Source organism: Sebastes fasciatus, chromosome 9 (genome assembly GCF_043250625.1).
Source record: "Sebastes fasciatus isolate fSebFas1 chromosome 9, fSebFas1.pri, whole genome shotgun sequence".
Taxonomy (NCBI): domain Eukaryota; kingdom Metazoa; phylum Chordata; class Actinopteri; order Perciformes; family Sebastidae; genus Sebastes; species Sebastes fasciatus.
The window spans coordinates 4,465,066-4,490,780 of NC_133803.1; the positions used below are offsets into that span (position 1 = coordinate 4,465,066).

Genomic DNA, 25,715 nt, shown 5'->3' on the forward strand with positions numbered 1-25,715 from the left:
CATGTTGTGGGGACATATATCTGTTTACACAGTCACATTGTGGGGACTAACCTTTATTTTGGGGACAAAATGCACGTCCCCGTAAAGTAAATCATTGCATTTTAGGGTGAAGACTTGGTTTAAGGTTAGGGTAAGGTTAGGCTTAGGTTAATGTTAGGGTAAGACAGGGGTCTGCAATCTGCGGATCTGTTTTTCTTGAAAATGTATGACTTTATTCTCTTAATATTACGACTTTTTTCTCATAAAGTCATGACTTTATTCTCTTAATATTACGACTTTTTTCTCGTAATATTTTGACTTTATTCTCGTAATTTCGTAAAAAAAAAAAAAAAATTCCCTCAATGTGGCCCTAATACTCCGTAGTACATTTGCACTTTGGCCCTCACCGCATTAGACTTATATACTATATACTTAGACTATAAACTGTGTTAACTTCATCACAATGATCAAATGTTTTGCGGCTCCCGCCTTTTTTTTTTTTTTTTTTTTTTTGCCTAAAATGGCTCTTTTGATGGTAAAGGTTGCTGAGCCCTGGGGTAAGGGTTAGGATTAGACAAGTAGCGGTTATGGTTATGGTTAGGGTAGGTCTTCAGGAAATGAATGTATGTCAATGTAATGGAAACATGACTGTGTGTGTGGCTGGTTAGAAGGGAGAGGAAAATGTGCGTGCACTATCACAGAATATGTGTATGCGACAACCATGTGTGCTTCCCCACAAGCATTTGCACATGCAGTATGCTTGTGTGTGCTCTTTGAGATTTCAACATTGCACTCTTATTACAGCATCTCTCTCTACTACTGTATGCCGTGTATCGCCTAACACTGTTTCTGCTGAACAACAGTTGCTCGCTAACTGCACCGAATCCATCTCCAGTGTAGGAAGTACAGTGGGTGCTGCAAAAGTCATCAGATAACTGATCACTGAGTTTGTATATGGCGGAGTTGCACCATTTTCCAATGCTTAAACTGGGTTAGCTCTTTTTCTCTTTTTCTTCTCTACGCCTCCGTTGTTCTTATTTCTTTTCTCATTGTCACACATTTCCATACAAAAAAAGTTCAAATGGTGAGGTTTTTTCTTAGGTGCTTTTTTTTTTGTCACTATTCAGTTCTTTCCAGGCTTATGTTAGGGCGTCATGCTTTTAAAACAATAAATGGGAACCCCCACCCTCACATAGAAAAACACAGTTCACTCAGGGAGGAGTGGATCATGCAGTGGGAGGGGGGAGTTTGGAGCTAGGGGAGATATGGCAGTGACAGGTGGGGAATGGTTATAATTATATACGGCTAGGGCAGAGGTGACATTTAACAAGTGTGTATGGGTATGGGTGTGTGGGTATGTATGCGTGGGCTTTCTCATCAACCTACAGCCTCTGCCACAGTCAGATTGGTAGGCTGATGTGGTTTCCTGGAAATACCCCAGCATGCAAACACTCCGTTGTATAACTGCTCCTTTGCAGACGAGCGCTGTTTCACTTGACGTGTGAGCGCTTCACTGATCTGGTGCAGTAAACCTCCCCATGCAGAGTGTATGAAAATAATTATGTGAAGCAAACATGTTAGTTACCAGATAAGAACTCAAATGTAATGGAGGCGCGCCCCAAAGTGCCTATTTTCATTACCAGAGATCTGTGGTTAAATGATGCTGACATAGTTCACAGCAGCATGCAGTTACAAGCAATACTGTTTATTCAAATGACAAGTACGGAACAGCGATGCATAGCCTATAGACGACGGGAGATATAGTTGAACTTAATTCTGAAGACATTAATAGGAATGTTTTTCTGATATTGTTAGTATTACAATATGGCAAATGTATGCAAGCTCTTATTTAAAACAATCAAAACGTTTAAAATGTTCCACTGTATTGGGCTTTTAGATCTGACAAAACTCTTCACAGGTCAATCAATAAATAAATGAGTTCTTAAAGGGATAGTTTGAGTGTTTTGAAGTGGAGTTGTATGAGGTACTCAATACATACCTACAGTAGATGTGGACGGGACCGGCAGCAAAAGGTTTTTTTTTTTTAAGTTATTTTTTTGGGGGCATTTTCCATTTTATTGAGAGGACAGTGGATAGAGTCTTGGAAAGGGGGGAAAGAGAGACTGGATGCGGAAAGGGCCACAGGCCGGATTTGAACCCTGGCCACCGCGGTCAGGACCAAGCCTTGATACATGGACGCCCGCTCTACCAACTGAGCTAACCCAGGTGCCAGCAAAAGGTTTTTGTAGCCACCTAAAATAAAGTCAAGAAGTGAAAGTCAATCATTCGTTCCATTGCAACATCAGTGCCCAGCAGCAGAGCTACGCTTCCGCCATTTTGGACTGAAAGTGACTAGCGGACGCCAGTAAAAAGTCCGCCTAAAAAGTGCTGTACAAAAGTAAAACTAAATTATTTATATTCTGTTGTCATATTCTACCGAAATGGCATTTGTTGAACAATGAAATATTATAATATATAATAAGCGTTTTCAGTCCAAAATGGCAGCAGCAGCTGTTGTCAAAAAAACACAGGAGTTTCGTCTCTTTGATTTTACCTCTCGGAACACGGGGGTTGCTGGTCAACTGCTGCCTCGATTGGTTAGTTAGTTTGTGCTATTGTGCGACAATTTGGTAAATCCGAACTCTGTCTGGTTGCTTTAGCGAGAGCATAGCTTCAGTTCCCCGTCGGAAACTGTAAGATAAACTGGCAAAGATATTGTAAATATAGTGTACATGATATTCATTTTTTTAGGTGAGCCTTTCTTTTAAGTTTCTAAAATACGATTTTGCTGCCCCCATCCACAGCAGTACATTGCTTTGGTTCCGTGCGGTAACTCCTGTCTGTTTCTCCAAACTGGGGGCGCGCTGACCACCATCTACAGTAGTTAATACATTGACTCATACAACCCCACTTCAAAACACCCGATGTATCCCTTTAAATTCAATCTGCTTAAAATCAGTAATTTGGACTGAAGTGGTCAAATCTCGTTTGTAGCATAAAAGACAGCTTTATAGTAACATTCATTGTTCGTAATAAAGTTGTTCTGTATACTGGGTTGCTGGAGTTTTGACCTCTTCCTCTTCTCCATGCACCTTGGAAGTATAGGTGAAGTCTGTTACAATGTAGGCCTACAGTAACATTTGAAATGAAAGACTAGAGGTGGGTGTTCATCTTCACATATGTTGAAGTAGCAATACCAAAATGTAAAATACACCTCCACTATTATGATAACAACAACAACCACGATCTATCTATGCATTGTTTGTGTATCATCCAGTACTCCTACTGTATGCTGGAGTAATACTACCTCTCCCTAGTTTCTGTGCATTATTTAGTTTGTGGTAATTTGATCAAACACAGCTTTATTTACCATGTGAGCACAATATAAACAAAAACAATAAAGATCTTAAATCTACATTCTGACACAGCACCGCTCTGCAAGACAGGACCTCAACATTATTATAATAAAGTTGGACCTGCCTTTGTTGATCTTGTGGTGCAAAGTCCTTAAAGGTCCCATATCGTGCTCATTTTTTAGGTTCATACTTATATTTTGTGTTTCTACTAGAACATGTTTACATGCTGTTATGTTCAAAAACCCCTCTATTTTCCTCATACTGTCTGCCTGAATATACCTGTATTTACCCTCTGTCTTAAACGCTCCGTTTTAGTGCATTTGAACAGAATTGCGTTGCTAGGCAACAATTTGGGTCCATGTTTACTTCCTGTCAGCTGATGTTATTTACATACACTGCAACAGGAAATAAACTGGGACACATTTAGAATGTTTATGTTTAAAACCGTGTAATGGTCTAAATATTGTATATTTGTGACATCACAAATGAACAGAAATCCTGAAGGGTTGTTTCAAACGCACAATTTCTGAATACGGGCTGTGTGTGTTCCTCCATATATTGAGCGTTTTGATAGTTTAACAGTATTTATAAAGCACTTAAACCTGCTTTATAATATAAAAGACATGAAAATCACACTTTTTACAATATGCGACCTTGGGCTGGTTGTTTGTTGGTGTTAGGGGACTCCATTTCTAACCAAATGTCAGCAACGACTAAGGCACTCGCAAGCGCACATGACGTAAAAACGGGCCCGGGTTCTTCACCTTAAAAGCAGTCTACAGGCTGATAGAGGAAACCCAGAAAGTTGATCAAGGTCTCATTTTTTAGGTTAGGTTACAACCTGTTCACACATGGGCAATACAAAATGTTTAAAGGTCCCATATCATGCTCATTTTCAGGTTCGTACTTGTATTTTTGTTTCTACTAGAACATGTTTACATGCTGTAATGTTCAAAAAAAACTTTATTTTCCTCATACTGTCTGCCTGAATATACCTGTATTTACCCTCTGTCTGAAACGCTCCGTTTTAGTGCATTTCAACGGAATTGCAACGGAATCTGTTGCTAAGCAACAGTTTGGGTCCATGTTTACTTCCTGTCAGCTGATGCTATTTACAAACACTGCAATAGGAAATAAACTGGGACACATTTAGAGTGTTTACATTTAAAACCGTGTAATGGTCTAAATATTGTATATTTGTGACATCACAAATGCACAAATCCTAACAGCTCGTTTCAAACGCACAATTTCTGAATACGGTCTGTGTGTATTTCTCTGTATATTGAGCACTTTGATCGTTTAACAGTATTTATAAAACACTTAAACCTGATTTATAATATAAAATACATGAAAATCAAATTTTTTTACAATATGGGACCTTTAAAACACGTGTAAAAAGTTACATACAGTCCCTTTAAAGCTACTATAATCAATATTTTTATATAACAATGGATCACATCACTACTTGTAAGGTGATCTCTTTCCACACCATCCAAGTGGCCAAAAAAAAAGTTGAATGCAGGTGAAACAGTTAATAAAATGACCAAATACGACTAACATGCAGTGAATGAATAGGATAGGATGAAGATGTCACAATAAACTGTGAATGAAAACATCAAATCTAGATTACAACACAATTTTTTTTTTTTTAATGAACCCACCAAAGTCTGACTCACTGCCTCTTCTGTTGAAAACTAAAATGTTGCAAAAATCAAAAGTACATTCGAGACTCATGACAGGAAGCTATCTGTTATTGTGCAATAGGAAGAGGTTGTATCCATGGTTACCTTTGTCTGACCCCTTTTGTAAGCAGCAACAAACAGAGATGATGAGATACATCCTTCCACTGAACAGTATCACACACATGCACACTCACATGCATGCGCACACACAAACTAAAACATCAACTTCCCCTTGTCTGTGTCATTTTTACCTGGAACTGGAGGCAACTTCCACATTGAGGTAACAGCAGGTCCATTCATGAAATACACATAACACTGTGTACTACACAAGTATTTTAAGGTACTTGTATATAACCTTACCCTATTTTATTTATATTTACACACTTTCGCATGGAAAATAAATTTAGCCCTCTTATTTATTAGTAGGGCTGGCAAAGTTAAAGCAAATTCGGTTTAACTCCACTAATTTCTTTAACGCAACTTAAGATTTTCAGGTTGTAGTGGGCTCAGTTTTAAAACTAGAGTGTAGCTACTGGTATAAAACCTAATGAATCCTTTGGTACCAACCATGTCATACTAGCTTGTCGGGAAGGAGGCTAAATAACGCTCCAAAATTTTGGAGAGGAGGGGGTCCCTTGACCTCTGACCACCAGATATGTGAATGAAAATGGGTTCTATGGGTACCCACGAGTCTCCCCTTTACAGACATGCTCTCTCATAGATATTGAAGAAAGATAAATTAATACATTATCAATAAATACAGTAAAAACAAATACATATTATACTAAATTAAATAAACATATTTAACTGATTACAACTGTGTTACATTATTTTGTGAAATCATTCATTATCTGTTTAAACAGTTGCAGATGCCTCACAACAGGACTTAATGTCTTTATATCTGCTTACAATTACATTAAAGTGTGCTATAAACCATCATTATTTATATGCTGCTTATAAATTATGAATGGCTGGGGATGGGTTAAAATAATGATAACCATTGCTTCATGTGAAATGTCTGCAATTTCATAACCGAATGGCCTATTTATGATTTGAAAGTATTTCTGAGTAATCCCACAAGCAGTCACCTCGTTGTTCACCTTGTTGAATCAGCAGTCTGATCTTTGTGTGCATGTGGGAGCGCTCAGTGGTGACTCACTGGACGGCCAAGATAAGAGAAGTGAAACTGACACATGGCACAGCACCGCACACGGTGCCAAACAACCAGGACATCAGCAGGAGATCTTTAACCCTGTAGCTTCAGGACTCTGAGTAACGCTCTTTGTTTGTAATCTTCAAGGTCTTTCTCTGATTTAGTTACTAGTTATATTGCATTGATAGCTCTCTAGTCGTTCATGTTCTCATTGCATCATATTCTCTGCTGCAGCAACACATTGAAGTTTTATCTAATTAAAGGTACAGTGTGTAGTATTTAGTGCCATCTAGTGGTGTGGTTGCAGATTGCGACCAACTGAGTACCCCTCCGCTCACTCCTCTCGCTCCAAAACCGTGGTAACGCTGTTCGCCTCACTCAGAGGACATCACACAAGTCAGACGGCGGCTGGCGGCTCACATTACCACAGTTTCACAAGCGTGTCGGAGATATAAACACACAAGGGGATATAGAAACCCCAAAATACCCTTTAAAGAAACGGGACAAACAAAGGAGGATGGTCTGCAGGACATATAATAACGCACACAGTGCACTTTCATAGACTAAGCTCCTGGAGTTACCCTGCACTATACTCATTTTTAACAGTCTCTTCTGCACTATATTCACTTTTTTTAATAGTCATGTATCACAGCTGTTACTCTGCACTATATTCAGTTTTAACAGTTTTCTTCATCTCCTTGTATTTTTATATCTGGTATATTTTTTGTACTTTGTACTTTGCACTACTAACTTTTTTACTGCCTTTTTCCTAACATGTGTTTGCACTATGGAACTGTGATGCTGGAAACTTGAATTTCCCTCGGGATCAATAAAGTTACTATCAATCTATCTATCTATCTATCTATCTATCTATCTATCTATCTATCTATCTATCTATCTATCTATATCATTAACATAGTTGGTTGAGGTCGAGGTTGATTTGAACTTTACAACAACATGCACAAAATATATGAATATAAATAATATTATTAGAATTATTAATAAATAAAATAAAATAAAATAAAATAAAATTAATGATATTATATAGTAATATTATAGTAATATTATAATTCATGACGCATACATGCAATACACCGTATTGCCACAGGGTCGCAGAAGTGAAACTATTAATTACTACAAAACTACAAATGACTACAACTCCCGGCATCTGGCTGAGTTTACGGAAGTGGGAGCTGTTCTCAGAGGGTTGCCTCGTTTTGGTATTCACGGTACACGTTACCGGGGCGGTTACATAGGTTACATAGGAGGAGCCGAGAACACCGACCTCGGGGCACGCTGGTATATCAAAACAAACAATGACCGTTACTACGTGCTAGATATTGTGGTTGTTGTAGTTGCTGCACATAGCCTAGCATGTGTAGTTAGTGATATATCGTGATATAACTCACATATATATCAATGAAACCGTTCGACTCTGATGAGGAGGAAGCAGAGCAGCTGGGAGCTTACCACAAGGAGCTGAGACGTAAGTTAAATGATGAATTAAGTCCTAAATGTGCAAACAGCTAGCTAAAGACTGAGACGCGAAGCTAAATGGTTAGTTCATATATCTAATGGTTAGTTAATACATCATACAGTAACTAGGTTAACTGTGTCACAGCTGGGTGTATTAAAATGTGTTGTTTACTGAGTGATGAGTTATAATATTAGTCGCAGAGTTACCGGCACGTTATGGCATTGAAACTGAGTGAAAAAAAGAGACTCCAGTAGGGGATTAAAGTCTCATCACTGACACCTGCTGCTGACTCTCAGTCCACTTCAGATGATGTGGGCATCCTCCTGATAGACATTAATCCGCTTGGCTAAAGCTACATTTCGAAGAAAACAAATATCAATGTGTCTTGCTCCACTCTCAGATAGCTAATTAAGATAATAATATTAATAATAATATTAATACAAATATTAATAATAGCTAACTTAATAAAGTGCCCCTCTTCTTCTTCTTCCTCTTCTTCTTCTAAAATTACTTAAAAATAATTGCCAGACTTCCAAAACAATTGGCAGGACACCATGGTGTAATAGTAATAGTAGGCTGAATGGTACCTACTTTTAAAATTCCTGTTACATTAAGCTAGCTATATTTAATGTAGTGTAGAATTTAGATCATTGTTTATAAACTGTATATATATATATATGTTTGAGTGAGTGAGTGAATGTGTGTGTATAAATATTTATGTATGTATGTATGTATGTATGTATATATATATTTTATATATATATGTGTGTGTGTATATATATATATATGAATGTGTGTGAGTGTGTGTATGAAATAAAGTTTATGATTTAATGGATTAGTAGCAGAGAAGGGGTAGAAATAAATACGTGTATACTTCCTCCTACTCCTTTTCGAACATGTAAGATTTAAATTGTGTTGTTTATGATGATTATTTACTGAGTATGTGTATAGGTTTATCATTCATTTCATTTTACTCTTAATTTTGTTTTTATCTTTTTTTGTTTTTAAATGTTTGAAATACAGTAGACAAACAAACAAATTTGGGCCAAAACTGAAGAACTCACTGGCATTGAATAGTCTTTTTTTCACAACAGACATTTCCATGATAGGAAAAGCAAAAGTGTTACTATAACATTAACTATGGATCTGTTCTAATTAACTACCCCAGTAATTAAAACTTCAGGCAACCATTTTTTGGCATCATTGGGCAAAAATTCCATAATAACCTTTCAGCATATTGTAATTCAAGTGTTCTGAGAGAAAACTAGACTTCTGCTCCTCCTCATGTTTACAGGCTTTAAAAAATCTAGCCCGTGACGGGAGACTTTGGCCAATCACAGGTCATTTCAGAGAGAGAGAGAGCATTCCTATTGGCTGTGCTCCGGCCCTGTGAGCGTTGCTTGGTATTTCCTCAAGAGATCTCAACATGGTTGCTGGGTTATGTTAGAGAAATTATTTAATAAACAGTCTCTGGTCATTCAGTTAAGAAGCAAATACCATTTATTAAGCAAATGCATTTGGGTCCATACAGCAGACAATTCTTTGTACAAAGACAGAGAGCTCCCTCACTACATCATTCTTTATTATCTTGGTTCAGCCTTCCCTCCCCTTTGTGAAAGTCTCTTTTTATACATCTCAGTGATTCAATGAATCGTTCTCTCTAATCTGGGTGGTGGGCTTGTGTTTTAGTTAACAGACACCAACTAAACTGTCATGGAATCAGAAATAATATACAGTATGAGATCGGTGTCTATGTGTGCATATTGGTTTCAGAGCGGGCCAACCAGAGCATACAGCAGCTGAGCAGTGCTCTGGAGCAGCTGAGCTCTGATGGAGAAGAGGTGGAGGAGCCCAGAGGCAGCGATGGCAGCCTCTTCACCGCCATGGCCGAAGAGGACAAGGCTGCATGGAGCCAAAAGACACAGAGCGAAGCAGGTGACTCTGTGATTAGTTGCTGGACGATATTATAGTGTACCACGTGGAGATTTCCCTGATTGCTGACAGACAATACACAAAGTTATAATGAAATGCTTCTCATGTGTGTGTGTGCATGCTTGTTTTTGTGTCTTTTGGCATTGTAGTTAATCAGCTGAAGAGCCTTCTACTGAAGCAGTGCAGAGACATTCCCGCTCCTCTCTCGCCTTCAAAGAAACCGTCTCCAGCCAAGGTAACGCCGTGGTAGCGACCTGTCAATCACAAGCTAGCCAGGCCCTAAAGCATCCCCTGCTTTATGGTCTCTCTGACTCTAAATGGGACCATAATTTACTAAATGAACATCATGCTGTATTGAAGAAGACTTAAAACTAGCGATTGAGACCATAAACTCATGTTTACAATGTTTACTGAGGTAATAAATCAAGTGCGAATTAGGCTCATTTTCTCATAGACTTCTTTACAATCACACTTCTGCTTGCAACCAGAGAAGTTGCCCTGGTAGCCCACTGGCTAGGATACATTCTCCATAGTTAAATGTGGTAAATCGTTCAGCCTTTTCCATTATATTAATATTTTGCTGCCATTCTGGTGAATTTTGCCTCATTCTTTTTTTTCTCCTCTGTTAGAGAGTACAGCAGGAGGGAAGGTCCAAATCGCCTGCTTTTCAGGATTTGGTCCCAATGATTCACAACCAGTCAGAGTACATCCAACACCTGGAAGCTGAGGTCAAATTGTGCAAGGTATGTGCACAGATGTGCGTGTGTGTGTTAATATTTGTAGTCCTTTTTTACTATTGTGCTGATTTGGATACGTTTGGATTCATTTTTCTGTGTGCATGACTTCAGGAAGAGCTGCAGGGGATGAAACAGCGGATCAGAGTGGTGGTGGTGGAGAATGAGAAGCTGCAATCAGACCTCAAATCCAAAGCTGTGGACGAATCTCTGAAAGACTACACAATCCGAAACTCCACGGTAATGTGTGTGTGTGTGTGTATGAAAAGCATTTGTATGATTTTTGTGCTTGTGAAATGTATGTACATTCTTACCATATTCACAGAGGCACAGTCATCATAATAATGTCAAATTGAGGATGAAATAATTGTGATTTTTTTATTTCTAAGTTACAGACACTAAGGTTGCCTCTGCCCTTTACATCAGTGATTCCCAACCTTTTTCCTTTAGGGGCCCCTTTTCTATCTTGAGTAAACTGATGACCTCTGACTAAGTGACATATTTTATGGATATTTCATATTATATTCAATGCATAACAATAACAGAACAGGACAAATGATAAACTGTAAAATTAACCCAAATAGTGAACTCAATAACTGCAGGAAGTTTATGTAAAAATAGGCAATTTGGATGAATTTTTAGCTGATTTTTTTCCTGTGAATATTGCATCAGAGATGAGTTTCCTGTTATATTTTTTAACTTTTAATACAATTCTTTGTATTATGCATTTATTTTTTTTTTAATACTTAATAGGCTTCTTTATTGACAAATGTCCCTGACGCTTGCCCATTGTTCTATTAGCTCTATGGTTTGTTTTAACTGTGTTATTTTCTAATGCAAGACGAGGCCGTGCCCTTATCCTGTTTATATCTTAAATAATATTCCAAACTTTAAAAGTAACAATTGCATTTAGTTTTTCTTCAAGGTAATGCATGAAATGCTGAGATAAATGCCAACTGTATATATTTAAAAAAAAAATTTACTTGCACCCCTCAAAATCAAGAAATCACCCGAGAAGCTTTGGCGACCCCTAGTGGGGGTTGGGACCCCCAGGTTGGGAACCCCAGGTTGGGAACCAGTGCTTTTCATTACTCTGCAGAAATTCAGCATAGTTGTAGATATCAGTTATTTTCAGGAAAAGTCAGGTAAGTTGTAACATCCAGCATGCATTGATTTCCGATTAGAGGGAGTTTTAAACTAACACTATACAGTAGAAGTGTTAACAGACTTACAGTGCATCCGGAAAGTATTCACAGCGCCTCACTTTTACCACATTTTGTTATGTTACAGCCTTATTCCAAAATGGATTCAATTCATTTTTTTCCTCAAAATTCTACACACAATAACCCATAATGACAAAGTGAAACAAGTTTGTTTAACATTTTTGCAAATTTATTAAAAATGAAGAACGAAAATATAACATGTACATAAGTATTCACAGCCTTTGCTCAATACTTTGTTGAAGCACCTTTGGCAGCAATTACAGCCTCAAGTCTTTTTGAGTATGATGCTACAAGCTTGGCACACCTATTTTTGGGCAGTTTCTCCCATTCTTCTTTGCAGGACCTCTCAAGCTCCATCAGGTTGGATGGGGAGCGTCGTTGCACAGCCATTTTCGGATCTCCAGAGATGTTCAATCGGGTTCAAGTCTGGGCTCTGGCTGGGCTCTGGCTGGGCCACTCAAGGACATTCACAGAATTGTCCCTAAGCCACTCCTGCGTTGTCTTGGCTGTGTGCTTAGTGTCGTTGTCCTGTTGGAAGATGAACCTTCGCCCCAGTCTGAGGTCCTGAGCGCTCTGGAGCAGGTTTTCATCAAGGATGTCTCTGTACATTGCTGCATTCATCTTTCCCTCGATCCTGACTAGTCTCCCAGTTCCTGCCGCTGAAAAACATCCCCACAGCATGATGCTGCCACCACCATGCTTCACTGTAGGGATGGTATTGGTAGCTCAATTTTGAGTGTCATGGCAAAGGCTGTGAATACTTATGTACATGTGATTTTTCGTTTTTTATTTTTAATAAATTTGCAAAAATTAAAAAAAAACTTTTTTCACGTTATCATTATGTGGTATTGTGTGTAGAACTTTGAGGACAAAAATGAATTGAATCCATTTTGGAATAAGGCACTAACATAACAAAATGTGGAAAAAGTGAAGCGCTGTGAATACTTTCCGGATGCACTGTAAGCTCAGGATGACACTAGCATTTTTTCAAATGAATGATCACCTTGGGTGAAGTGTCTCATCATCCGCCCTGATGTGTTTTCTTCAGGTGAATGAGAGTATGGCAGCCAACAGCCACAGCATGCTGCAGAGAGCAGAACTCACATGGAAAAATGAGCTGGTAGGGATGATGGATCTGCTTTCTCCTCTCCTCCAGTTACTGTTCAGTTCTTCTTCTCCATCTCCAACCCACATGGTCCATTTCTGCAATATAACAGTATTTTCTATTGTGTATTCCAGACAAAAAATGTTGGGCTAATTCTCTGAGGACATTACTTTCAAATAATATATATGGTTCCAAAGTGTATTTCCAACTTGTTTTGTGCACTCATTTGTAATCTGTCCACACTGAATGTTAGGGCTGTGTATCGGCAAGATTCTGGCTGTACGATACATATCATGATGCAGTGGTAACGGTTCAATATATTGCGATACTGTAAGCAAGGCGATATATTGTGATTTTTTTAAACTAGAATTTAGGAATACTATTTATTGTATAAAGAACACACCAGAAGTACACTATTTTAGAATAGGCAAAAATAACACTTTTACACAGCATGCAAAAAACTGCATGAGATCACCATAAAGTGGGCATATCTGTAAAGGGGAGACTCGTGGGTACCCACAGAACCCATTTTCATTCACATATCTGGAGGTCAGAGGTCAACACACACCTGTGAAAATCGCCATGCTAGTTTTTCCTCGCCAAAAGTTAACCTAACTTTGGAGCGTTATTGAGCCTCCTTCACTTTGTAAAACAAAATGTAACATATAAATACATAGATATAAATTGAGTGAATTGTTATTTATGATTAAAATAATAAATCGTACACCAACAACTTGGTAAAATAAATCTTCAAAATGAACTTGAATTACAATTCAGGTGTAAACCTTTTTAATGCAGCAACAAATTGGTCAAAACATAAACAGGCATTAAAATTCCAGTATGTAATACATATAGTATATAAACATAAAATTGAATTGAATAGATCGGCCCCATTGTCACGAATAACTGATCCAGCTATTTAAGTCAGTATCGGCCCGATATCAGATCCGCTTTTGGTATCGGTGCATCCCTAAATGGATTCATAGGTTTTCTAGTTTCATATGATGCCATTACCTTCGCTCTTGCTTTAAAACTGATGCCGCTACAACCTCCAAAAGATCGAATAGCGGCCCGGCCCGACAACAGGCCATCCGATTTTTAAGGGGTTAATTAAAAATCGATACAGTGTTTTGGAGAATCACTGGAGCAACACATCGTATCTCTTTACTCATGTGTATCGATATTTTCTTACACTCATACTGAATTTATATTTGTTCTAACTCAAACATACAGTTGTAATGGAAAGTTGTGGCAAAATCATAATGGCATCCCATCCTTTTTAATTCCATCCATTGATTCAGTGGATAGAATTATCCAAGTTAGATATGTATAGTTCTGAAAATGTTTGTGTTCATCAGGAACAATTGAAAGTGATCTACCAGGCCCAGATGGAAAGCTTGGAGGCTCAGGTCATCTCCCTCAGGTCAGTATACTACATACAGACGTAGGCAAAGTTGTTGGTAACGTTCCGTTAAAGAGAAAAAAAACCACAATGGTCACTGAAATAACTTGAAACTGACAAAAGTAATAATAAATAAAAATTCACTGAAAATTAACTAATGAAAATCAGATATTGTTTTTGAATTATGGTTCAGCAGAATCATTTAAAAAAGCAAACTAATGAAACTGGCCTAGACAAAAATGATGGTAACATTAACTTAATATTTTGTTGCACAACCTTTTGAGGCAATCACTGCAATCAAGTGATTTCTGTAACTCTCAATGAGACTTCTGCACCTGTCGACAGGTATGTTGGCCCACTCCTCGTGAGCAAACTGCTCCAGCTGTCTCAGGTTTGAAGGGTGCCTTCTCCAGACAGCATGTTTCAGCTCCTTCCACAGATGTTCAATAGGATTTAGATCCGGGCTCATAAAAGGCCACTTCAGAATAGTCCAATGTTTTGTTCTTAGCCATTCTTGGGTGTTTTTAGCTGTGTTTTGGGTCATTATCCTGTTTGAGGACCCATGACCTGCGACTGAGACCAAGCTTTCTGACACTGGGCAGCACATTTCGCTCCAGAATGCCTTGATAGTCTTGAGATTTCATTGCACCCTGCACAGATTCAAGACACCCTGTGCCAGATGCAGCAAAGCAGCCCCATAACATAACCGAGCCTCCTCCATGTTTCACATTAGGTACAGTGTTCTTTTCTTTGGATGCTTCATCTCTTCGTCTGTGAACATAGAGCTGATGTGACTTGCCAAAAAGCTCCAGTTTTGTCTCATCTGTCCAAAGGACATTCTCCCAGAAGCTTTGTGGCTTGTCAATATGCATTTTGGAAAATTCCAGTCTCGCTTTTTTATGATTTGGTGTCCTCCTCGGTTGTCTTCCATTAAGTCCACTTTGGCTCAAACAGTGACGGATGGTGCGATCTGACACTGATGTACCTTGACCTTGGAGTTCACCTCTAATCTCTTTGGAAGTTGTTCTAGGCTCTTTGGTTACCATTCGTATTATCCGTCTCTTCAATATGTCATCAATTTTCCTCTTGCGGCCACGTCCAGGGAGGTTGGCTACAGTCCCATGGACCTTAAACTTCTGAATAATATGTGCAGCTGTAGTCACAGGAACGTCAAGCTGCTTGGAGATGGTCTTATAGCCTTTACCTTTTAACATGAAGGTCTATAATGTTCTTTCTGATCTCCTGAGACAACTCTCTCCTTAGCTTTCTGTGGTCCATGTTCAGTGTGGTACACACCATGATACCAAACAGCACAGTGACTACTTTTCACCCTTTAAATAGGCAGACTGACTGATTACAAGTTTGAAGATACCTGTGATGCTAATTACAGGACACACCTTAGTTTAACATGTCCCTATGGTCACATTATTTTCAATCTTTTCTAGGGCTACCATCATTTTTGTCTAGGCCAGTTTCATCAGTTTGTTTTTTAAAATGATTCTGTTGAACCACAATTCAAAAGCAACAGCTGATTTTCATTAGTTCATTTTCAGTACATTTTTATTTATTATTACTTTTGTCAGTTTCAAGTTATTTCAGTGACCATTGTGGGGTTTTCTCTCTTTAACGGAACGTTACCAACAACTTTGCCTACGTCTGTATATATTATACTATACTACTATATATATATATATACTATAAAGTATACATACATACGTACACCGATCAGCCATAACATTATGACAGCACGGGCACCCTGACCGGTCTGCGGCTAGGTAGCCCCATACGCAACAAACTGCGATGCACTGTGTGTTCTGACACCTTTCTATCAGAACCAGCATTAACTTTTTCAGCAATTTGAGCTCCAGTAGTTCTTCTATTGGATTGGACAACACGGGCCAGCCTTCGCTCCCCACGTGGGTCAATGAGCCTCGGGTCTGACCCTGTCACCGGTTTTCATTCCTTGGACCACTTTTGGTAGGTCTGACCACTGCAGAACGGGAACATCCCACAAGAGCTGCAGTTCTGGAGATGCTCTGACCCAGTCGTCTTGCCAGCACTATTTGGCCCTTGTCAAAGTCGCCTTTTTCGCCATTTTTTCTGCTTCCAACACAAAGTTCAATGTTCAAAATGTTCACTTGCTGTCTAATATATCTCTCCCCCCCCCCCCCCCCCCCCCCCCACCCCCCCCCCCCCCCCCCCCCCCCCCACTGCCAGCTACCATTGTAACGAGATAATCAATGTTATTCACTTCACCTGGCTGTCAGTAGTCCTAATGTTGTGGCTGATCGGTGTATATAGTATAGTATACAGTGTAACCAGTTACTATGGCTTTTTCTTTCTTTTTTTTATATTGGTTAAGCCTTAAAAGGCTTTCTCTCTCTCTCTCTCTCTCTCTCTCTCTCTCTCTCTCTCTCTCTCTCTCTCTCTCTCTCTCTCTCTCTCTCTCTCTCTCTCTCTCTTTCTCTCTCTCTCTCTTTCTCTCTCTCTCTCTCTCTCTCTCTCTCGCTCTCTCTCTCTCTCTCTCTCTCTCTCTCTCCGTTTCTCCATATCTCATCTTTTGCTTCCGTCTTCAGGAAGGATCTGTCGGTCAGTCAGAAGGAGTGTGAGGAGGTGAAGGTTCGTCTGAGACACCGGGAGAAACAGGCTGCAGATGCACTGAGGGCTGATGGAGCTCCCCGGGTGGCAGGATTGTGTCTGAAGTGTGCACAGCACGAAGCTGTGTTGGCTGGGACTCACACCAATCTGCATGTCCAGGCTATTGACAGGCTCACAAAGTCAGTGGTCACGTACGCACACACACACGCACACAAATACAGACATACAGCTCTTCATACTCCGTAGTTTAAGGTTTAAGTATCATTATGCATTGATTTACCTTATCGTACCTGACATATTTTTTTTTTGCATGTGCATAGCAAAAAAGGAAACATCTAGGGCTGTCAATTGATTAAAATAGTGAATCGCAAATTAATCGTAAATTTTTTTCATCTGTTCAAAATGTACCTTAAAGGGAGATTTAGCAAGTATTTAATACTCTTATCAACATAGGAGTGGACAAATATGCTGCTTTATGCAAATGTATGTATATATTTATTATTGGAAATCAATTAACAACACAAAACAATGACAGATATTGTCCAGAAACCCTCACAGGTACTGCATTTAGTATCAAAAATATGCTCAAATCATAACATGGCAAACTGCAGCTCAACAGGCAACAACAGCTGTCAGTGTGTCAGTGGGCATGTCTTTAGGCATGTCTAATAATGTAACACAGTTGTAATCAGTTAAATATATGTTTATTTAATTTAGTATAATATGTATTTGTTTTTACTCTATTTATTGATAACGTATTCATTTATCCTTCTTCAATCTCTATGAGAGAGCATGTCTGTAAAGGGGAGACTCGTGGGTACCCATAGAACCCCTTTTCATTCACATATCTGGAGGTCAGAGGTCAAGGTACCCCTTTGAAAATAACCATGCCAGTTTTTCCTCGACAAAATTAACGATGCTTGGTACTAATGGATTCTTGAGATTTTTCTAGTTTCATAGATGCCAGTATCTACACTCTACCTTTAAAACTGAACGTGCTATAACCTCAGAAGTTGCAGGTTGCATTAATGTGTTAAAACAATTTAGTGGTGTTAAAACAAATTTGCGTTAATGCGTTATTGTGTGAATATTGACAGCCCTAGAAACAACATAAACAACAAAAAAAAAAGAGATACAAAAACAATTTCCCCCATATGTTCTTTTTTTAATGCTGGTTGTGCATTTTCTTTTCAATACATTTTTTAGGGAGCGTGATGAGTTACTGGTGGCTCTGCGTGCCGTGCGGGCCAGTCAGCAGGAGGCACAGCAGAGAGAGTGGTCAGCCTGTCTCCAAGTCAAACAGGCTGTGGAGATGGCGGAAGAAGCAAATCTGTACAAAGCCAGGGTCAGAGAAACACACAGTGTATTTACACACTTCCCCAGCTGTGTTAGCTCAAACTGCATTGTTGATTTGTAAAGCTCATTCACTCAGCTAAAAGATTCCTTCCAAGTTGTCCTCTTCCTACTGTGTAGGTTTGTTACCTCTGGCAAACCCTCTGTACGTGTTTGTATGCATGCAGGTGGAGGTGCAGTGTGAGCAGCTGTCCAGGGAGCTGCTTCGACAGAGGGAACAACTAGAACGAGAAGCACAGGCCTCGCAGGAGAGACTGGCTGAGGCCAAAGAGGAGGGCAGGGCTGAGGCTCGCAAACACAGAGAGGAGCTGGCACACACAGTAAATCTTACTTATTCACTTTTTGTGTGTATAGAGAACTATTGTATATGTAAGTAGTTCCAATCCACAGGTCTGGTTGCTTTGAAATGCTGAACTATACCTGAATGTTAACGCACAAACTAAAAATCACCCCTCATGCTTCTATGATGATTAACAACCACCAGAGGGAAATATTTCATATCTTAGGCAAAAGAATGACATTTAAAGGGGACCTGTTATGCTTTTGTGCTTTTTCCCCTTTCGTTTAGTGTGTTACAGAGATCAACCGCTTATATGGATCAAAAAGCTCGGGACAGAATCATTCCTATACAAATGCTGTTTAAATAATTTGCTTATAGTAATCAAGTAGTCCGCTTACAGTGTTAATTTGGGGACTTTTGGATGACAACATATGGAAAAATATTTTAAAACTATGTTGGACTAACGTTAATTTAATTTTTGTTTTGTTTTTTACTTTACCCCCTTGATACTTTGTCTCACGGACCGTCTGCTTTCCGGCTGGATACCTGTGCTGATTGATGTCATACCGTGAAAAAAATAATAATTTTCTCTGAATAAAAAAACAAATGTGCACGGGGAAAGCACCTGTGGGTGAAGCAGCCTATGTCAAATGGATCGATAATGCCTCATCACGTAATGCCCCCAAAGTGCGACTTTGTCGATCCTCACCTGGCTCTGCAGCACACATGCAGACCGGTGGCCGTCTCCCTCACCGCCACTACTGAGTGAGAGAACGAGGACCCCCGGCAAAGGGGCGCCGTTCAGCCTGCACACTCGCGCTGCAGAGCCGGCCAAAAACGGCAATGCGTTGCCCTCGGTGAGGGAACAGGCAGAAGAATTGTCAGCCAGCCAGTAAATAGCGAAGTGGTCCGTTTCATTACTTTGTATTCATGTAATAAATATACAAATATCAATTGGATGATAATCTGCATGAGAAATGATGCACTACAACGAAAAATTGGTTATAATAATCATCCGTTTTAGTGATCAATTTGACCTGGACAGACAGTATCACTGTAAGTGGTTTTCACTGTAGTTATTTTGTGCATGTAAAAGGTTTGCAAAGTTACAAAGCCCAAAGTCCAGGACAAAGGGAGTTCCTCTCCCCCACAGAAACACTGTTCCTGAACTGAAGCGCCTTCAATGAAGTCCTGCCTTTTCTTCCGTAACGTGGTGATGTCACCAAGTAATACATTTGCATAATGGCTAGTTTGGCACGCCCTCAAACAAAGCTAGTTAGAGCGGAGCTGGAGCGGAGTCCAAAGGGTTCGGTCGGCAGCTGATCTAATCAGTGCAGACTGGGCTTTTCGGGAGGAGGGAGGGAAAAGTAGAAACCCAAAATACAAGTATGCACCCTGAAAATAAGCATAACAGGTCCTCTTTAATGATTTTCTATTTGATTGAATTGATTGAATACAAATCACAAAATACGTAACATTTGTTGCATTTAACTGTTGGGGGGGGGGTCCATGTATTGTGGCAGTTCTTATTTAAGCTCCTAAAGTTGCTGTAAAGAGCCAACACTGACATCGTTATTTTTCTATATGCCAATGGAAGACTTGTGTGTGTGTGTTTTAGGTGTCCATCCTCTCCCAGCGTGTTGCTGAGTTGGAGGGACAGCTAGACAGAGCTCAGAGAGACAAGAGCTCACTGACCAATCAGCTGGAAGATACTCTTCGCAAACTTACCAGTCAGGAACAAGACAATACCAAGGTAAGGTACATCGTGTGCCTTGTGCAAGAAAACCTTAAAGGGTAACTTCTGTATTTTTCAGCCCTATTTTTCCACGTTTTTGTGTCTAAGTGACTAAAAGTGACAACAATTACTGAAATTGGTCCAGTATTGAGGGAAAGCACTGCAGACGGCATATGGCGCTACTGGGGCAAGCTGGCACCGCCATTTACGTCCACTAAAAGTGCTTGTTTTTGCCATGACTGGCTCTGATTGTTATTATAAGTGTCTGACAACATTATGGAAAGAGTCTCGCTCTAGGAGAAGTCTCGTTCTGAAATGTGGCGAGGCGGCGTATTGCCGGAAGACAATGGTGGAATAGTGGAATACATCCACGGTGGAAACGTGAGTGCCAGCCGGGCAGAGTTTGTTGTGTCGGAGAACAGAAAGCGTAACTTAGTGTTATCTAAAGATTTTCAGTGTCACAGCTGAATATTTAGATGATTTCCACAATGTGGATGAGGTCTTTTTTTTTATGGCCGCCCGTATTTATTAGAGCCAGAGCATACGGATATTCAGATTTCACAACAAGACTTTGACACAATAACAAACAGACATGATAAAGTGAAAGGTAAGAAAAAGGTTTTATTTCTCTGTAGGGTCCTTTCCTAAATGTTGTCAGACACAATCTAAGCCTGTCGGTGGCAAAAACAAGCACTTTTAGTGGACGTAACGTTACATTGACACTGCTCACTTACCCTTGCAGCTCGTTACCCTTTCATCCAGGATGATTGTGTTGTTACTTATTGGTGCTTGCATTTGCACTTTTGCTGCTAAAACAGCACCTGAAAAAGACGTCTATACCTTTGAAGGAACAGAAGTAAAGAACACTCCTGATGCTCAGATGAAGGCTGCACTGTCTACATGTAATGCCTTTGTTAATCCACTGGGTGGCAGCAGAGGTTTATCTATTTCAGTATTTATTTTCGGTTGTTGGGAGGGTAAATTCAGCACGAGTTTATAAATACGTTTCAGGTAAGGTAAATAACCAAGCCTCATTTGAAGGTGCTTTGTTCGTGTATTAATCAGGTTATATTGCAAATGTACGGGTATATATATTCATGCAAATTGTATAAATCAATGACAAAATTGCCTTGTGGGCTGCAAGGTTTTGCTTAAACTGAAAGACTCGGGTTCAAGCGTTGCATGTCAGCAAATATTAACCCTGCTGAAGTGTCTTGAAGACACTGAATACCAACTGTAGTTTTTCTCTATAGATGACCCTGAGCTCTGTCTGTGTTGGATTAGGTCAGAAGAGAAAACACATTTTCAGTGTCACATTTTTACATCATTATACAAAGTGTTTTTGACTGCAAATATTAATATATATTATTAGTAATAAATTATTATGATAAAAATGATAGTAGCACATGGTGTAGCAATTTTAAACGTAAAGAATAATAAACGTATTAATTCCATAATGTGATTTTATTCACTTATATGGGTATTTTCGGGGAAGGTGGGGGGGTGATATGTTAAACTCTTAGCCAAACAGATCAGTATTATAATATTCTGTATTTAGATCAGTGAGATTTAGCTTGGAAGAAAACGACTCATAGCACGGCAGGGTCCGATGATTCAACCAAAGGACCTTCCTAGATAAGGAAAGGGCAAGATGATAAAATAAAAAAAACTGGCAAATGATGAAGGAATGGACAGGAAGTAATATTTGTTAATCAAAGGACTGGCTGTTTGTAATCAGTCCGTGTCATCTCTAGGTGTGTGTGGATCTGCGATATCAGCTCAGCCAGGCCCAACTGAAGAAAGAGGAGGCAGAGAGAGAGCTCCGAGAGCTCAATACCAAGACCAGCAGACAGATGGAAAAGGCTGCACAGGTACGTCTTCATTCAACCCACTGATTAGTTTAGATTTATTAAATTAATTTGATTACTTTGTTCAGTAGTTTTAAAGTCAGCCAATGACCAGTTTGTTTAGTCGATAATTTAGTAAGCAGTCACCAGTTTTTGAAGGTGTACTGAGTTGTAGGAAGCAAAATCAAGAGCCTCTTAAATATTTGTCAATCAATTCAAATATTTAATCGCATGATTGTTCATAGTTAATCGTGATTAATCGCAAATTAATTACACATTTATTTTTTTTATCTGTTCTAAATGTACCTTAAAGGGAGATTTATCAACATGGGAGTGGGCAAATATGCTTCTCTATGCAAATGTATGTATATATTTATTATTGAAAATCAATTATCAACACAAAACAATAACAAATATTGTCCAGAAACCCTCACAGGTACTGCATTTAGCATAAAAAATATGCTCAAATCATAACATGACAAACTGCAGCCCAACAGGCAACAACAGCTGTCAGTGTGTCAGTGTGCTGACTTGACTACGACTTGTCCCCAAACTGCATGTGATTATCATAAAGTGGGCATGTCTGTAAAGGGGAGACTCGTGGGTACCCATAGAACACATTTTCATTCACATATCTTGAGGTCAGAGGTCAAGGGACCCCTTTGAAAATGACCATGCCAGTTTTTCCTCCCCAAAATTTAGCGTAAGTTTGGAGCGTTATTTAGCCTCCTTTGCGAGTATGACATGTATGTCGTAAGACACGTTAAAGTGGCTGCTTGTTTTCCTCCGGTCTGTGAAATCTTGCAGATGCCGTTAGGAGCACCGGAGGACACAGAAGCACATGATTTTTTTTAGGTTACCCGTTTCATGTAATACTGTCAGGATATAGTGACCGTTTTATAAAAATAACTTTTTTTAATCATATTTGCTCCAATCTCGCCTACTTCAGCTTAAATGTGTTAAAACAAATTTACGTTAACGCCTTATTATCGCTTTAACTTTGACATCCCTAATAAATATAAATATACATTTTAAAAAAAAATCAATAAATGTATATATGGCACACACAGTATATATTTATTGATTTTCTTTTTTTTAATTCAGAGTGTAATAACTTTATTTTAACTTCCAACATTTTCCCAAATCAGTCTAATAAAAATAAATGTATGCAGTGCAAGAGAAGCCCTCCACAGGGCTTGTTAAATAGAATGCCTCATAGAAAATATGAAGTGCCCCGATATTTCAAAATACAATTTTATTTATGGAATACAGCTATTTAGAATTTTAAACGATCAAATCATTTCCTTCCTCTCAACCTTTGGGTTGAGGTTGTAATCAGCCTTAAGTGTTTTGTTTGTCTGAGGACATAAGGTGGGTTGTTGTGAAAGATTTTCCTCTTCCCTCTCTCCTTCCATCTCTGCGGGACAGGAAGTGGAAAGGCTGAGCTCAGAGCTGGTTGGCTGTCGGCAGCACCTGGAGGCGGTCCAAAAGGACGGGAGCCAATGGCAGGCCGAAGCCCTGAGCCTAGCAGAACAGCTGGCAAATGCCCAGCGCCAACTGCACCTCACCAGGTAGTACCTAATCCTATTATACATGCCACCACACTCACACACACACACACACACACACACACACACACACACACACACACACTCTCACCCACACACACACACACACACACACACACACACACACACACACACACACACACAGCACTCCCCTCTGCCCAGCTCCTGCCCAGCTCAGCCCAGTCCAGTCCAGTTCAGACCAGCACACCAACTGTACCGCACCAGGTAACAGCTAATCCTATTATACAAACCACACACACACAAACACACATGCGCGCCGCTGTGCCGTGGTCCCGGTACCAACTGGACCTCACCAGGTCACCTCTAATCCTGTTAAGCATGCCACAACATAATGCAACACACACACACGTATATATATACACACACACAAACACACTGCCCACTCTGTGCCACCAGGCCAGTGCCCAGCCCAGCAACAGCTCCAGCAGAGCCAAAATGGCGCCTGAGCCTTTCTTCTGTCCCTGGCGCACACACACACACACACACACACAGACAGAGAAAAGTGCGGCCGATGGTCACTGGACAGCCTGGCCTCAGTGCCACCTGCCAGTTGCCCTGCACCCATTCTCACAACGGGCACTACCGGCTCTCCTCCCTCTTACCTCCATCTTCTCTCTTTCTATTTCTGCATCTTTCTAGCCCATTTTTCACTGCATCACTTCCTCTTTTATTCTTTAACCATCCCACCCATCTATACATTCATCCATCTACCTTTTCTACCTGCAGCTCTTTTGTCTTCACGTCCTTAGCCGCCATACCTTTTATACTTTAAATAATTCCTTTTTGCTTTTCTACTCTCATCTTCTTTCTCTCCCATTATTCTCTCATCCTCTCCGGCATTCCTCCCTTCTCCTTTCCTTCCATCCGTCCCTCCTGTCATCCGCTGGCTGCTGTTCCCCTTCCACACCATCCACTGCCAGGGCCATGCCAGCCCATGCCAGCCGCCCAGGGCACTCTCTCACCCCCGCTGCCCACAGCCGAGGTGTCTGAGATGGGCACAGATGTGGCGGTGGTGCCCTGTGGTGCTGGAGGCTGCGGGGATGCAAGTTTGTGTAATCTATGAGTGTGTGTCTGTGAGTGTATTTGTGTTTATGTGCCTGTCATCTTGGTGGTATGTGTGTGTGTGTGTGTGTCCACCGCAGCTCCCGGCTTGATCTGTGTTTAAGTGTGTTTGTCTGTCAGCTGGCCAGCGCTAACACACTGCCCGCATGGCGGGCTGTCGTGTGTTTAAGGGATGAGGCAAGGTGTGTGTGTGTGTGTGTGTGTGTGTGTGTGTGTATTTTGCAGCCAGCTGTGGAGAATGACATGCATATTGATGTGGCAACATGATGACTTTGACCTGTACTAGAGGAGCCACTGGACTAAACCATTTTACTGCCACCGCGTGTGTGGGTGTATGTGCATGAGAGAGTTTATAGTTTTATCTGTCCGCAGATGCATACTAGATGTTTGACAGCTGTTGACTTGGCTGAGCATGTAGCCATTCAAATTCAATTTTGGTCATTAGCAGTGAAAGCCACTTCTGATACTGATTTAATACGGCTATTTCTTTTTTCCTCCAGTAGTGCATGACAAAGCATATTCACGTTCAGTATCACACAATTACATTTAAAGTCATGGTTAAAACTAGAGCTTGTTCTACACAGGTATAACGGTGACGAATTAATACATGTGTTGATGATGTTAAATAGCATGTACTGTACGGGAACATGTTATAAAGACCTACATGTCTGTGTGAGAGCCTCAAATATTGTCACAGGATTGAAGATCACAAAAAATCTGCAGGCCTACATTTTTTACGGAAATAATTTTGCTTGAAGCTTGGTTTGTATTTAGTTATATGAACCCAAGACACACATTTTTAGTGTATTACCAAGTGTCCGAAGCTGTTCTTTTGAATGTTGTGAAGTACATACGTATATACGATCAGTGCTGCTCAATCAAAATGGTATGTTGTCATACTCTGTTATGACTTAAACTACAAAACAACACAAATTAAATTTACACCTACAGCCAGCTGGACACATTTTGTTGCACTATTAGCCCAAAACCAAAGTGAATCATCCAGTTTGACAAACTGTCACATGTCATAAATAGAGCTGTCAATCGATGGTAATCGATAGAAAATATTTAATCACAAATTAATGGCACTTTTTTTATCTGTTCAAAATGTACCTTACAGAGAAATTTGTCAGGTATTTAATACTTTTATCAACATGTGAGTGGGTAAATATGTTGCTTTATGCAACTGTGTGTGTATATATGTTTTA

At 39.8% G+C, this 25,715-nt stretch overlaps 1 protein-coding gene across 1 annotated transcript in view; it reads left to right on the forward strand.

Annotated features, from left to right (window-relative positions):
- Nucleotides 1–7,429: 7,429 nt before the first annotated feature.
- The window catches only part of sdccag8 (SHH signaling and ciliogenesis regulator sdccag8), a 73,941-nt gene continuing 55,655 nt past the window's right edge, over nt 7,430–25,715 (forward strand). Inside the window, exons 1-13 of the mRNA XM_074645586.1 lie at nt 7,430–7,656; nt 9,421–9,582; nt 9,729–9,814; nt 10,209–10,322; nt 10,428–10,553; nt 12,585–12,656; nt 14,000–14,064; nt 16,620–16,820; nt 17,848–17,986; nt 18,162–18,314; nt 19,893–20,027; nt 21,764–21,880; nt 23,285–23,427. Of these exons, the coding sequence (XP_074501687.1) occupies nt 7,590–7,656; nt 9,421–9,582; nt 9,729–9,814; nt 10,209–10,322; nt 10,428–10,553; nt 12,585–12,656; nt 14,000–14,064; nt 16,620–16,820; nt 17,848–17,986; nt 18,162–18,314; nt 19,893–20,027; nt 21,764–21,880; nt 23,285–23,427 (1,580 nt within the window). The 5' untranslated portion in view covers nt 7,430–7,589. The remainder of the gene's footprint in view (nt 7,657–9,420; nt 9,583–9,728; nt 9,815–10,208; nt 10,323–10,427; nt 10,554–12,584; nt 12,657–13,999; nt 14,065–16,619; nt 16,821–17,847; nt 17,987–18,161; nt 18,315–19,892; nt 20,028–21,763; nt 21,881–23,284; nt 23,428–25,715) is intronic.